General features: G+C 41.0%; 2 protein-coding genes across 3 annotated transcripts; one reads left to right on the top strand and one right to left on the bottom strand.

Annotated features, from left to right (window-relative positions):
- Positions 1-584: 584 nt before the first annotated feature.
- gtf2f1 (general transcription factor IIF, polypeptide 1) lies at positions 585-5,701 on the bottom strand. Of its 2 annotated transcripts, none has more exons than XM_062408881.1 (14): positions 5,627-5,701; positions 5,161-5,240; positions 4,344-4,390; positions 4,106-4,178; positions 3,735-3,928; positions 3,355-3,525; positions 3,038-3,249; positions 2,776-2,926; positions 2,590-2,645; positions 2,323-2,454; positions 2,149-2,219; positions 1,709-1,850; positions 1,127-1,265; positions 585-974 (listed from the first exon to the last, which is right to left on the bottom strand). In XM_062408881.1, the coding sequence occupies exons 2-14, from the start codon at positions 5,170-5,172 to the stop codon at positions 770-772; spliced, it is 1,605 nt and encodes a 534-aa protein (XP_062264865.1). In that variant the 5' UTR covers positions 5,173-5,240; positions 5,627-5,701; the 3' UTR covers positions 585-769. The 2 variants fall into 2 exon arrangements, with proteins under 2 accessions (XP_062264865.1, XP_062264866.1); XM_062408882.1 differs by having other exon boundaries at positions 5,639-5,657.
- Positions 5,702-9,420: 3,719 nt separating this feature from the next.
- On the top strand, positions 9,421-14,359 carry LOC133971217 (deoxyhypusine synthase-like). The gene is made up of 10 exons (XM_062408486.1): positions 9,421-9,568; positions 10,354-10,544; positions 10,662-10,826; positions 12,103-12,224; positions 12,687-12,783; positions 12,877-12,963; positions 13,048-13,153; positions 13,236-13,339; positions 13,483-13,608; positions 13,723-14,359. Exons 2-10 carry the CDS (start codon positions 10,359-10,361, stop codon positions 13,816-13,818), a joined length of 1,089 nt encoding a protein of 362 aa, XP_062264470.1. The 5' UTR covers positions 9,421-9,568; positions 10,354-10,358; the 3' UTR covers positions 13,819-14,359.
- The last annotated feature ends 850 nt before the right edge of the window (positions 14,360-15,209 follow it).

Raw genomic sequence — 15,209 nt, 5'->3', positions numbered from 1 at the left:
GCTCACAGATGTTACGTGAAATTCACATTGTTCTGCTCTTCTGAAATCAATGCACGGGTGGAGTGGATTGTCCTTTTTGGCCATAAAGACAGACTTGGGCCGACAGTTTACCATCAAGAGCTTTTACTTGCGTGGAGAGGGAATAGCTTCTTGGGTGATGTTGGCGTGGGTGACTAATGAGTGACATTTTCATCTGCTCCGAAGTCCAGAGTGAGGAGGGGAATAGTGAAGCCCTGAAAGGGGGGATTTCAATTGCAGGCAGGATTGAGAAAGTGAAAACTATCATGGGAAATATTTAACCCACATGCAGTGATTTAAGTCTAGCATACATCACTGTTCTGACGGCAAGAAGGTTCCTGGTTTGAATGTTTCTGTATGGAGTTGGCCCATGTTCTCTGACTTCCTCCTTCAGCCCAAAGACTTGCAGATTGAAAATCAATGAAGAATCAAATGTGATTGTAAGGTGTGTGGCTGGCTGTCTCTGAACGTCCGCCGTAGGCTAAACGTGACACCTGTGATGGTAATGTACACCCTCCGCCCACCAAGTGTATGCAGGATGGAAAGAGAAGAACCTTACACAGCAGCACATTTTGCATTTTTATTAGAAAAACACCTAAATGTCTAAAAGACGTTTCACTCCATTATCAAATTGTAAGTCCAGAGACTGAGCTGTTTTTCACTGATCACTGACAATGTTTCATTCTTTAAACGTGAGATATCATACAGTGTCATAATACTCTCCAGTCACTTTGTCCCTCACTTCTAAATGTTATTCAGTGAGGTAGAAGTGCATTTTATCGTTGACATTCTTGCGCTCTGGATTGAGGCGCTTCAGGATCTGCGCGAGCACGTTGACAGTCTGCTCGCTGCTCAAGCCCGTGCGCTTGGTCTGGAACTTCTTCAGCAGGTCCTTGGTGGTCATTGGTTTACGGATCAAGTAGCGGCGGACTGCTTCCTCTGTTAGCTGCACATCACTGTGGGACAGATGAACAGGAAAGAAGCTTTAATCCTGTTCACAAACACCCAAACAAACTTATTTCTTTTTAAGGTCACAATAAATGGCTATTTGTATTTTACAGATGCAGTAAATAGCTTACTCGTAAAAGATATGAACAAAAAATCATACCTGGAGCTTGGGGTGGATTTTCCTGACGGAGGTTGAGGCGTGCTCTTTCCAGAAGGAGCAGGACTCTGACTGTTGGGCTCCATCTTCAGCCTTTTTGCGGCTGGTGAGTCAGTGACAGGACCCGGAGTCGGTCTCTTACCTGTGAAAAAAAGAGATTAAGTTGAAACAGTTCAAGCTGTGTGAACTTTATACACACACGTATAACTAAAGATAAATCGCTTGGTTACCCGCTGTGTAGCATGTGAAGGCAGCAGAAAAACATTACTTATTCCCCAGCCCCCCGGGGACTTGAGTGTAATGATCTATCCTTTTAATAAATCGATATCGGTTTAGTCAAATAATGACCCATTGGGGGGGGCATGTGCCATACACAAAGAAGAAGACGAGGTCTACCACCAGGGTTGATGAACAAAACATGTTCCCTGCAGTGGATTGTTTATCGTTCTTTTTCTCTTTTCTCCTGTTGCGTTCTTCATATGGGAAAGGCAATGTCGGGACAATGTCTCATCCCAGTCGATATTCCTGATATACCTGAAAACTAACGTCTTATGATTTAAAGTCACTGGCGCCACTGATAGGTACCTTGCTCTAGCTTGCTGGCAGCAGCACGGAGTGTATTGGAAGTGGAGGCCGCGTCTATGGATGGTGTCCCCGGACGACTGCCAGTCCTGGAGCTGCCTGCAGAGCCACGCCCACCTGCACGTTTGGGAGGGGTGCGCTTTTTCTGAGAGAGAGAGAGAGAGGAAGAGAGAAAGAGATGCCTGATAAGAATTAAAAAGAAAATGATGCACACAAATGACAGATCCATTCACACACACACACTCAATATCAAAATGTATTAGCTGCTAGAACTCAACAGCATGAACTTTGCTTATGTAGTGAATTAGCTGCACACCAATTCCACATATTACAACAGTTGTTTGAAGCCGCATGAAACCATGTATTTGCAACAGCAAACAAAGTTAGACACATGCAACTTCCTGTCAAGACTAAACCATAGAATGCAGTAATTTCCATTCCACCATGAACAAAGCCGAGGCCGTCTCTCCCTCGATGTCGCTGTCCTCCGAGCTTTCTGATTCTCCGCTGCTGTCTGTCACACAAATCCACAAAACTCACGTCAAGCAGAGCATTTCACATTCATTGTGATCTTTCAGGTTTGCATGTCATCAAAGGGACCAAAGTGAAGACTGTACCTTTTTTCTTCTTCTTTTCCACCTGGACCGGGGTTTTCTTCCCTTCCTCCTCTTCCTCTTCCTCTTTTGCTTCCTCTTCATTCTGCTTCTCTTCCTCACTCTCTTCCTCACTTTCCGATGCCTCATCAATTCCTATGAAGAACATTTTTATACACACATTAAATCACAGCCATTGAACTTTATTTAGAAATGATTCTTCTTAATTTATCTATTTCTTTATCTCAATATGAAGTAAACAGTAATATTCAAAATCGATGTTGGCCTCACCTTTAGGGTGGTTTTCTCCTTTGCTGGGCTTTCCCTTATCCGGCTCACCGTCTGAGCTGCAATCACAAAGTTACAGACTAATCAAAGACGAAATACAGAGACGGCTAAACACACACACACATATATATATATATATATATACATACACACAAACAATCCATAAAGTGGGAGCCTTTGTTTTCTGACCTGCTCTCATCTGACATGTAATCCACCTCTAGGCCCTCATAGTCTCCGTCGTCACTGTCTTCTAAGGCCTCTTTGTCATTGCCCTTTCGCTTCTTCTTCTTTCCTTCTCCTTTTCCTGCTTTCTTCTTGGCCTTTGACTTGCTCTCCCCATCTGTCCCATGAAGAGACGGGTTGAAGAAAAAAAAAAAAAAAAAGAGATATAATGACAGACGGAGGGAGGATGTGGACAGATATGGCTTCAGGTATGTTTCTGTCTACTTACCTTCCCCCATACTGCTGTCACTGTCATCGGTGCTCATCTCCAGGTCCTCCTCTAGGTCATGAATGCGCAGTTCACCACCTCTTCCGCCACCCCCCTTTTTTTTCTTCTTCCCAGACTTCTCTGTCTCGTCATCGTCATCGTCACAACCACGCTCCTGCTCCCGGAAACGCCTCTGAAGCATGATGCTGAAGTGATTCACCACCTTGTTCCTCCTGAAAAGATACAGCAATGTCTGCTATTTACTTTGACACCTACACCAGTGGTGTAAGCTCTTCCTCCAACAACAGCCACCCCTCCCCGATCTTCCCCTTTCTAACCTGCCCCACTCCTCCTCAGCCTCCTCAGCAGTGAGAGTTCGGTGCTTGGCCAGTGGTACAAAGTTGTACCAGCCATTGACAGGGAAGGCCTCAAAGGCTCCATCCGGACACTGTGTGAAGATGTAGTAGGATGCATTTTCTGTAACGCCGCCCTTCTTTAGACCTTTGAACCTGACATAGACAGAGAAAGAGAGGCTGTGAAGCAAACAATAGGGATTCCCCATCACGTCTGATGTGTGAATTCCTCTTCAGTGATTTTTGTCAACAATGATCTAAACATCACATTAAACGCCATCTTCCGTTACTTCATTAATACAGTGCCTGTGTGGATGCGTTGTGGTGTGAATCAGGGCATAGAGAAGCATCTCCCTCCTCCTCACCTCTTGCCAGCCTTGCCATTGACCTTGAGGATCCAGGGCTGGTCCTCCACTTTGAACTCGCGTGTAACAATACCATACTTCTTCCTCCGTGCTTCCTCACGCTGCTTTTTTCCAAACTCACTACCAGCTGCACCTTCTGCTGTCTCCTCCTCCCCATATATCCGCCGAGCACTCATGTCTCTTTCCATACGAGCCTGTAAAATGAGAGGGGGGGGGGAGCTGTTAAGAAACACAAAACTCAAATATGGGTGCTGAGGCTCTTACCATAGGTAACAACACAGTGTGTTATTTCAGCACTCACCTTGTTCCCTTCTTAATGATAATTGCAGCATTATCTGTCATGTAAACATGCGCTACTGAATGAAGCCCACCTGTGTCCATGCTGAACAGTTGACTTTGTCCCCGGCATTGAAGGCCATGATGTTGTACTTCTTACTGGTGTTTCTACAGGACAAAGAAAAAGAAATGGTAACAAAAAGCCATTGACTTGCTGCATAATCCTACCGAAGTGAGAATTAGCTGCCGATTATATTTGTATTACAATGATGTATTATGAAGTCATGCGTTTCTTGTTAGTCGCTGTTTTAAAACCACCTGTGTGTTACTCACTTAGGAACTCGCACAGTGTATTCTGTGGAGGAGGAACTGCTGCTCCCCTGTAAGACAAACACATGATTTCTTAGAAGTCTTTTCCCATATGTAATCTTCTCCACTTCATCACACGTCTGTGACAGTAGAAAGACATAACTTAACTAATAATAATATATTAAAGTACTTCACAAGGAAGAAACAATGATATTAACACAAGCATGAACAGAGTAAACAGAATAGTAAAATAGACTGAATTGTATCAATAAATAAATAAGGATTAGTCAGTGTAAATAAGAGCCAATGTCCATCATTTGTAAAAGCTTTTAAGAAGGGTATTTAAAAAAAAAGACTGAATTAGTCTCTAGAGTAATGTTCATAGTGTGGGAATTCTGATGTGTGGGCCCCCTTTATTATAACGTGAGGGCACAAACATGGTTTTGTCAGTGCAAGGCCATGATTAAATGCCATGAAAGAAGGTCGAATTTGATTCTGTTCAAGTGATGAGCCAATGCAGAAGCATCTTACCTGCACTCATCACTCACCTTTAAATTTTGTATTATTTGCTTTTTATATAGACCGTATTTTTACATTGTGTATCGTGTTACACTGCGAAACTTCTACATTTAGGATCAATAAAGTACAGGTATAAAGGTGGGATTATATAAAATAATGTACACGTTGAAATCACTTCATTAAGAGGTGGACTTGGGGAAACAGGGCAGATTTAAAACTTAAAATTATGACAAATGAAATAATGATGAAGGTGATACAGCTGCACTGATACAGAGGAACAACAGTTGGATGTTTTGTTGTGTGTGTCTGTGTGTGAACATACCAGTGAAGTCATGATGCTCGATATTCTCTCTCTCTTGATATTCTCAGCACTTCAACAGCTGCTCAGGTCGGTTTGTGACACTATGGAAAAGATAGCATTAGAAATAACTTGGGATTAAAGAAAGGGAATCCATGCTAGGGACCTAATTGCTCAAGGTGTTTATTCTACAGTTAGCTGACGACGAACTGGTTGAATCCAGTCGAGACTAGGGAGCAACAAAGTCAGGAAAACAAACGGAGAACTAGATCATATCTTCCTTTGAACAGTGCTAGCATTAGCTCCTGATGCTAACATAAACAGACGCTACGTTTAGCGGAGCCCCTCGGTTAATGGAGGCTGTTACTTGTAAAACAGGGCTTGGCTGCCCCGGTACGTCCATGTGAAGTAAAGACGGGAGTAAACAATGATTAAACGGGCGTTTATTCATCTAAACTATTAACACATTCAATTATCGTCGCTGAATTACCGGTTCACGGACCTCTTCTGTGGTTGATCCGTCAGTTTATAAAGATCCGACAGGAAACGCGGAGCACAAACATTGGTTCCCAGTCCTTTTCTACCCACCAATGCGGCCAGTTGCTGTTGAAGAACATGGCGTCTGAGAAATGGGGTCCCCTGAACATAAACTATTTACAAATATGTATATATATATATATATATATACCAGCAGCATTTATAACACTCTTAGGCAAACAATGCGGTCCACCATTTTGTTTTATATATTAGATTAGATTCAACTTTATTGTCATTGCAAAGTCCAAGTACTTATACAACGAAATGCAGCTTAGCGTCTAACCAGAAGTGCAAAAAAAGGAGTTAAAGTGCAGAGTATTGTGCGTATTTGAAATGTAAATAAATAAGATATGTACAGTAGCAAATATATATGGAATAATACAGTATTAACAGGTATTGTATGATATAAGAACTATGAACAGTAATAAAGGAAATAGTACAGAATTAACAGCTTTTGTATGATATAAGAACTATGACCAGTAAGTAATCTTAAGTAGTACAGTATTAGGATACATAAACAGTCAGAACAAATGGTGGATTTCATTGTTTGCCTTAGAGTTTTATTAATATTGTTGGTAAATCACTTTCCTTTCTTCTCAGCCATCTAAACAAAAGGGCTGAGTTTTCTGCAGCAACATTTGTACGTCGTGTCCTGCCTCCTGCACCACCTCTTGAAATGTTCCTGTTGTTGTTGTCCTCTCCTTTTCTTTGGCTGCCTTATATGTCACCACGACACTTCAACAGCAACAACTCTGAGCTGCTGACCTTCATGCTGAAAGTGACAATGAAAATTTGTGCAATCACTTAGTAGTATGGTGTTTTGTTTTCATGGTTTTTGTTTGGCTGTGTGAGAAATAGAAGTAAAGGGAGGGGGCACCGAGCAATGAGAGCCTGCAGTACTCACAACTACCTCACAAGACACATTTAAATCAGAGGCACGTATTGTATCATTTTTCACACCAGAGCAGCACATTAGGTATGGAGGAGGATCTGATCAAGTGTTTGAGCCCGGTGGACGTTGGAGATTTTACTATGTCTGGAGAGGACCTGTTTAAAAAGGGCCTCCACAGGTCAGACAGCATTTCAGATTACCAGAACAGTCGTAGATTTTGCTGCAATATAATTGTAGAGGTGTCTCAGCAGAGCACCTCCAGCTGCACGTGGGGGAGTGAACAGCACAACGAAGTCTAGACAGCAATCACGCCCCCTAGCTAAATGTAGCAGGCCCATGGTGGAAGCTAACAACAGTTTGACAACAGCCGCTCACTCACAAAGTTTTTTAATCCACAGAACTCAAAACAACAAACATAAATTGTGTGCTCTGTTCAGCTTCCACCACAATAACTAAGTTTAGAACACTCAGGTATTTTGAACTCTACTATCAACAGCTGTTTCACATGGCTCTTGTCACTGCAACATATTTCAGCCATTCAGTGTCTAATGCCCTGTTTGTAATGGAAGCCAAACTGTCCTGATGCAAGTTCATGGCTCAGTTTACTTTTGCAACGATGCTTCCTCTGTCAGGGTGTTCGCTGGACTCCGTCTCAGATGATCCACCGACTGGGCAGGGAGATCAACAACCCTGACTCTGTTTACTACTGGGCCTACAAGGTGAATCCCGAGACCTGTGTATCGGGGTTAGGGTTTGCTAGTCAGGCATGTTATTTGGCGAGTGAGGGATCCATATAGTGACTGGTAGATGAAGCCGAGGGTGGACGTTGCTGAACACAGCAAAGCAGTGGATAATGCACCAGAATAGTTAACTGCAAACATACCAGGCATCGCTGACTATGCGGTGTATGTGAACACAGCTCCGGAGTTTGATGGTTGCAACTCTGGAGCTTGACCTGATGAAGCAGTCTCCAGGGCCTAGATCCGCATGGATGCTAAACCTGTGAAGGTACCTTTCGCCACATTTCGCTCATCAGCAGCGGGAACTTTGAAGAAGGGGAGAAGTCCTCAGTGCATGATGGGAATTCCCCCAGCAGTCTAGATCTATGGTAGCATATAAGGGATGGTGCAGGACTCAGCCATAACTATAGGGTCTTAAAAGGAACGTGAAAAGAAATTCATTTCGATCCTGGTCCCTTCAGTGGAAATTTTATGGCTTCTACTACATGGGGAGAGTGTCTATGTTGGTAATGCAGCTCTTTATACAAAATTGACAATAACATACAAATGTCACAAATACCATCAATTCACAAGCCCTAAAAATGTTGCAAAAGGTTTTTTCGCTTTGTTAGATAATTGTTGTTCAGTCTTTTTAAACAACATAGTGCACCAATGCAAGAATGTATTACCTTTTGTTTAAAATAAATGAGAAGCAATATCTATGTCAGTGCTGTGACCTAATGTATTCATCACATCCAGTAGCTTCATTTGAAACATCGAGGAGCAAACCTGAAGCTCTGATACTCCCTGTTGTTCTTCTAGGTTTTAAAACACATGATGTCATTCTGTCTTTCAAGGTGTTTGGAGACGCAATTTTTACGGTCTCTCACACAATCAGTTCTAGATTTTGTGTTTGTGCTGTGGATTATTAGTTGTTTCTCATGGTGGACTTCTTGACTTTTGTTTGACCAAACCGGATTGAGAGGTTCGTCCAGCTGACCTGTTCGTCTGGTTACATTTCTTTCACACAAAAACCCAGCCGGTGCCTTTGGCTGGTACAACACAATACAACCAATTACACTCATAACTCCATCCATCTGGGGTCGGGCAGTAAGTTGTCACACCTGAATAAGATTGCAGCCCTTAGCCTTTTCTTTACACCTCCTTGTCACAGGTCTTTAGAGTTTGTTGTCACACAGAAGTCAGCAAAATCTCTGATGATGATTTAGTGGTGAGTGAGATATGCAATGAAAACCGAAGTGGTCGAAGAATTGGATGACAGCACTTTCCTTTATACTGGAGCCTGCAGGAAGGGTGGTGGTTCTTATATGTCATTTAATATTAACTATAACTTAAATTCATTCTTACGTCAAAAAAATGAGTAAAAATCATAGTTTCAGACTTTTTCTTCAGACTCCCAGTCGGCATTTACCAAAAAATACACAATTTTCCACACTGCTAACCCACATCTGCAACTAGACCGGAGTGTAAGGAATGGATTGAGAGCTGGAAAGTTTTTCTGTCAGTGTTTTCACATCTCATTCAGGTCACACATTATTCTGCGTGAAGGGATATCAGTGATTTACGATAGGGCCTAAAATAGAACAATATCAGTGATTATCACAATTCACAATACAATTTCAGCAAGAGCACCACAACAAAAGTTAAATATACATCGATGTTGTGCTTCTGCAAGCACAGCAAGCGGGTGTAAAACATGATTACCGGCCTCAGATTAGTAAATTCCATCAATCTCTGGCCATTAAGAAGAGTTTAAAGCCACAACCTTCACTCCGGAGGAAAAATCAGTCTTTAAACTTGAAAGAAATATTTTTTTATCTCAAAACATATTATGGGCTTATCGCTCCAAGTTCTGATTCAAGATTTTGATTCATTTGGAAAAATATGAAATCCATAAAGAATAAAAAATGCATTCATCCTGACTGACACACTGAGGTGTCTGGGAACAAGGATCATGATCAAACCTTCATGCATCTGTCTGATATATATTCTTGAACAGGTTTCATTACCCTGTAGTAACATGTTTGGGGTACAGCAGGTAGGACAGGTTCAGAATATGCTAACATACAATCAGTTTGCGCATATAATGAGCTTCCTCCAGCAGCAGCACATACCTACCAGGTTCTTAAGGACACCTGTAACTCCACCTTCCTGGTTCGGTAAAGGGTTTAAAGACTGCTGGTACAAAACACATTTGCATTGACTGAGCAACATCCAGAGGACACAACAACAACAAGAAATCTTCTGTGTGCAAACTAAGCAGGTAATATAATAACTCACCTGTACTACAAAGAAGAAACTGGAGCTAAGAGAATTGTTTTTGTGTTACCAGCAAACTATACAATCACATTTATGACTATATAACTGAGTTTTGGGGATAAACAGTATGTATTTCACATTTCTTTATTTGACAGTTTGCAGAGTTTAGAAAGACAGAGACAGACTCTCATGCACACGCACACACTATCCGAATATATGGAAAATCGTTTTGTGGAGCAATAATTTAGTTTGCATATTGTGAATCCGTCTGCACTGCCTGTAAATACCCCACTGATTACATTATAGCCTGCGGGGAACATCCCCCACACACTCAGCTGTTATGCATTCTGTCAGTCACTCAGTCGCACACCGTCAGAGATACAAGTGAAAGCTGTTGCACTTCCGCCTGTCCCGGGATCCCTCACATGTGCCTCTCGCTGAGGTTTCTGCACATATTCTCCCTTCTACTAGTTTTTTGGGGTTGCACATCGTTAAGCCCTCTGAGTCAAATTATCATATGTGGATATGGGCTTTGCACATAAAATCTGATTGAATGATTGATGCAGTAAGCGACTGTGGCCTTGTGACACACCTTCTTCCTCACAAAAATGTTTTTCAGGCAAGAAGTAATTTACCAACTAACCTGGTTAGTTAGACTGGTTGGTTCACACATACAGCCTTATTAGTAAAAAGAGCTGCTTAGTCTTCAGTTTGTGATACTAACTCAGTGTCATATGAGGAATTTGGGGATAATTCTTTATTTACATCCCCAATTTTTTTCCCCACAAGACAATATGGCCTTTAAGCACAAAGTACCTCCGTACATCTACAGGGAGACCCTCACCCTACCAGACACACCGAAGGTCCAGGGCTATGATTTCAACCAGGGAGTGGACCACCGCGCACTGCTGCAGTCCTTCCTCAGCACTGGTTTCCAGGCGACTAATGTGGCCCTGGCCATCCGGCAGATAAACAGCATGGTGAGATTAATGGAACACAGGGAGGATGTCTGTGAATCATCACGTTCTCAGTGTAACAGACCCTTCACCACAGTTTACCCTCCTCACTTTTTTTGCAATCTTCTCCGACATCCACAGATCAAGAGGCGTCAAGAGCCGCTGGAGGCAGTGAATGGAAGTGTTGAGGAGGATCCGTCGACCTGCCCGAGCCCCTTGAGCTGCACCATCTTCCTCAGTTACACTTCAAACCTCATCAGCAGCGGGGTCAGGGAGAGTATCCGCTATCTCGCAGAGCACAGTATGGTATATGACCCTTCTCAACTACCTGAAGCATTTTTTAACATTTTTGCTGAAGCCATACAAGATTTTGCAGGACCTTATAAAATGTATATATATATATATATATATATATATATATATACACTGTGTGCACAATTATTAGGCAAGTGAATTGAGAAGAATTAAACGTCAAGCTACCAGGAACCCATTATCCTCCAGTGCTGTCATATTCCAGAACTGGAACCAACCTGGAGTGGCCAGAAGTACAAGGTGCTCAGTGCTCAGAGGCTGAAACCCGACCACCAATGAACAAGAAAAAAAGTTGGATCATCAAGAATGGGCCAAGAACTATCTGAAGACAGATTTTTCAAAGGTTTATGGAATGATGAGATGAGAGACGGACCAGATAGACACACAGGTCCACTTCGACTCAGATGCCAGCAAGGTGGAGGTTGGGTACTGGTATGGGCTATTATTATTAAAGATGAGCTAGTTGGACCTTTTTCGGTTTGAAGATTGACTCAAAATCGATTTCCCAAACCTGCTGACAGTTTTTAGAAGACACTTTCTTCAAGCAGTGGTACAGGGAAAAGTCTGCATCTTTCAAGAGGACCATGATTTTTATGCAGGTCAATCTCCATTGCATGCATCAAAGTACTCCACTGCGTGGCTAGACAGTAAAGGCCTAAAAGATGAAAGAATAATAACATGGCCCCCTTCCTTACCTGACCTTAACCCTATTGAGAACATGTGGGCCCTTCTTAAACGGGAGATTAACGGGAGATTTATGGTGAAGGATAACAGAACACCTCTCCGAACAGTGTCTGGGAGGCTGTGGTTGCTGCTGCACAAAAAGTTGATCGTCAACAGATCACGAAACTGACAGAATCCATGAATGGAAGGCTTATTACTGTTATTGAAAACAAGGGTGGCTATATTGCTCAATGATTTATTTTTTTGAAATGTCAGAAATGTTTATTTGTCAATTTTGAGTTGTTTGTTTATTATTCTTACGTTAACATATGCAAATAAACAAGTGAGATGGGGAAATTTACGTTTTTCATTTAGTTGCATAATAATTCTGCACACTAATAGTTGCCCAATAATTGTGGACACATAGATATTCTCCTAAGAAAGCCAAAACCTCACTTTTACTTTCTTAAATATTCAGGTTTGAGGATATTAACATTTTGGATTGACCGAGAGCACTGTAGTTGTTCAATAATAAAACGTATCCTCAAAAATACAACTTGCCTAATAATTCAGCACACAGTGTATTTACATTTCCTCCTCTGCTTAGGTGGATGTCTTGGTGACCACGGCTGGAGGTATTGAGGAGGATCTGATCAAGTGTTTGGGACATCTTTACATTGGAGACTTCACTCTGCCTGGGAAGGATCTGTATAAAAGGGGTCTCGACAGGTCAGTCACAGTGTCAGATTAGTAAAAACATGTCATTTTGCAGATTATAATTTTTATATGATCAAATAAAGTTAAGGTCTCAAATAAGTGAGATAGTTGAGCTCCCTTCTAAGTTGGAATTTTAGATTGTATATAGAAGTGGCCGTAAATTCTGGGTCCTGAAAGTGAAGCCAATATCGAAGTGCCTTAAACCGGACTCCACTGGTTGCACAAAGAAGTAAGTGTATGAGAAAATGACACGATGTTAAGAGAGAAATCAGGAAATATGGCACTGATATCAGTGGCACACCTTTGTGCTTGAATACACACATTACATATATATATGTATAATGATATCATATAATATATATTTTGAATTTAATAATATGTATCATATCATTTTGCATTTGAATTAGAAAAATATTCTCAACACAGCTGATACATTATTTTCTTTTGGTTTTCCATGTGTCACCCTTGCTGCAGGATTGGCAATCTTCTGATGCCTGATATGAACTACATGTTATTAGAAAAATGGATGTTGCCGATAATGAAGCAGATGCTGATGGAGCAGAACACTCAGGTGAAACTGCTATTTTATCCATCGTGTGGCCGAGATGTCCTGACGCATCTATTTGCAAGAGATCACTGTATATTTCCGTTTTTCTGACCTCAGGCTGTGAGTTGGACTCCGTCTAAGATGATCCATCGACTGGGCAAGGAGATCAACAACCCTGAATCTGTTTGCTATTGGGCCTACAAGGTGAGTTTTGGTCAGGGTTCTCTTAAAAGCAAGTGTCTGAGGTTTTTTTTCAAATCATTGGCTTTCACCTGGCTTTCGTTTCAGAACAACATCCCAGTGTTCAGCCCTGCTCTTACAGATGGCGCAATAGGAGACTTGTTCTACATGTTCTCAGCTGAGAACCCTGGCTTAATTTTGGACATTGCTGAAGGTAAAACAGTGTTTATTTGTTTGCTCTTAAATGTTGCTTCCTGTTTTGATTTTGTAATCTTACACTATGACTTTTACTTAAGATATTTCAAGGATAAACGACACTGCAGTGAACGCCAATAGCACAGGGATGATCCTCCTAGGGGGAGGGTTAGCAAAGCACCACACCTGCAATGCCAATGCATGGGTTAGTATTCATTTGTTTTGTATATATTTTTTAATGCAATGCTTTAGCATTTGTTCTAAGGTGCAGCAGTAAATAACTTTTGTGGGAAATGGTATCAATGAATCAGTGAATAAGTCAAATGATCTCTGTTTGTTTCCTTCCAGAGGAAAGGAGCTGAGTTTGCGGTGTATGTGAACACAGCTCAGGAATTTGATGGTTGCGACTCAGGGGCCAGACCTGATGAAGCCGTCTCCTGGGGGAAGATCACATTAGACGCCAAACCTGTGAAGGTACCTTTTTATTATTCCTGTATATTTTTATAAACTAGACATACCAATATCAACATCATTAGTGTGGGGCTGTTGTGTTGTTTAACTCACAGCCTGTTGTGCTCCCCTTTGCAGGTGTGTGCAGACGCTACAGTGATCTTCCCCTTGTTGGTGGCAGAAACCTTTGCTGTTCATGCTGATAAGAGGACGATTGACAAGGAGAACAATTGAATCAAGACCAGCTCGAAATAAAGGATAGTTTCACAATGTTGGAGTCTTAGAAAAGTCACTGGATGTTATTTGTTAAAGAACTGGGCCTAGCATGGATCCATTTGATATGCCACACTTACTCTAATTAAAAGATTAAAAGAAATATAACAAGTGTGATGAATAGTTACTGTGAGGGATTAAAAACTGTGAAAAGTAGCTTCACTGAATATATACAGGTTGTAATCCATTTCGATATATAACCCAGCACATGATTTACAGTATCAACAATAGCATTCTGTAGCTTCTTTAACGTTAATGCATTTCTCTGTTATTATGTAATAGACACCTTGTCATGTAAGACAAGTGCAATCGTTTGTGACAGGTGGGTGGAAAAAATCCACCCCGCTCTGATAGATAGATAGATACATATAGATAGATAGATAGATAGATAGATAGATAGATAGATAGATAGATAGATAGATAGATAGATAGATAGATGATAGATAGATAGATACATATATATAGATATATAGATAGATAGACAGATAGATAGATAGATAGATAGATAGATAGATAGATAGATAGATAGATAGATAGATAGATAGATAGATAGATAGATAGACAGAAAGATAGATAGAAACATAGAAACATGAAAAACAAAAAGAATAGAGAAACAGCTTGACATAATATGTACATACATTTAAAGAAAGAGAGCCAGAGTGAGATATACACACTCTTTAGAAATAATAAATACGCCTTTGTGTGATTAAAATCCTATTTTACAATCTTATAATTTCCCCTGACTTCGTATTGAAAGTACAACCATGTGACATCCTGAACATAAACGTTTTCAATTGCCTGATAGGCAAACTTGACTAAGGGCCGGTTGACATAGTTAAGATTTTTCTGGCGCAGTTTGATGAAGTTGTCTACTTAGGACTCAGGAAAGTGATGTTCTGTGTAGCTGAAGTTGAAGTTAGCGTTTAAGGTTGCTGTCTCTCGTCTGTAGTTTTTTTAAATATACTGATTTATCAAATGGGGACATCTTAGAGAAAACGACTTAATCTTGTTTTCACCAAGAGGCGAATCTCTACGTTAGCTTGTCCCGCCAGTCGTGTGTGCAGGGCATTTAGCCACCAAGCTAGCTAGCTAATGACGGCAATGGTGTTAGCTAAATGTGAGTAAGCTTAATTTAGTGCTTTGATAGTTCTTCTTACCTGTCTTTCAGCTTTTTGAAATTCGGGAATACTTGAAGAGGTACTTTATATAAATCAAGCAGCTATGCATCTCTTATTATGCAAGATGTTGTGAGTAATTTAAAGGAGAGATGAGCTTTTTTTGTGTACTTTTCAAAAGAACAATTAGTTTATTGAGTTTTCATTTTATAAATGGAGAAAACCATCCAACAAAAC

Source organism: Platichthys flesus, chromosome 16 (genome assembly GCF_949316205.1).
Source record: "Platichthys flesus chromosome 16, fPlaFle2.1, whole genome shotgun sequence".
NCBI classification, from domain to species: Eukaryota; Metazoa; Chordata; class Actinopteri; order Pleuronectiformes; family Pleuronectidae; genus Platichthys; species Platichthys flesus.
This window is presented reverse-complemented; position numbering and strand designations above follow the sequence as displayed.

Bases quoted from the DNA above. Each gene is read 5' to 3' on its own strand.
- gtf2f1 (XM_062408881.1), bottom strand. The intron at 3,526-3,734 runs GTGAGGAGGAGG...TGTCTATGTCAG, and splicing joins AATGGCAAGGCTGGCAAGAG to GTTCAAAGGTCTAAAGAAGG. The intron at 2,646-2,775 runs GTCAGAAAACAA...TTGTGATTGCAG, and splicing joins TACATGTCAGATGAGAGCAG to CTCAGACGGTGAGCCGGATA.
- LOC133971217 (XM_062408486.1), top strand. From the start codon at position 10,359: ATGGCCTTTAAGCACAAAGTACCTCCGTACATCTACAGGGAGACCCTC. The intron at 12,225-12,686 runs GTCAGTCACAGT...CCCTTGCTGCAG, and splicing joins TATAAAAGGGGTCTCGACAG to GATTGGCAATCTTCTGATGC. The intron at 12,964-13,047 runs GTGAGTTTTGGT...CTTTCGTTTCAG, and splicing joins TTTGCTATTGGGCCTACAAG to AACAACATCCCAGTGTTCAG.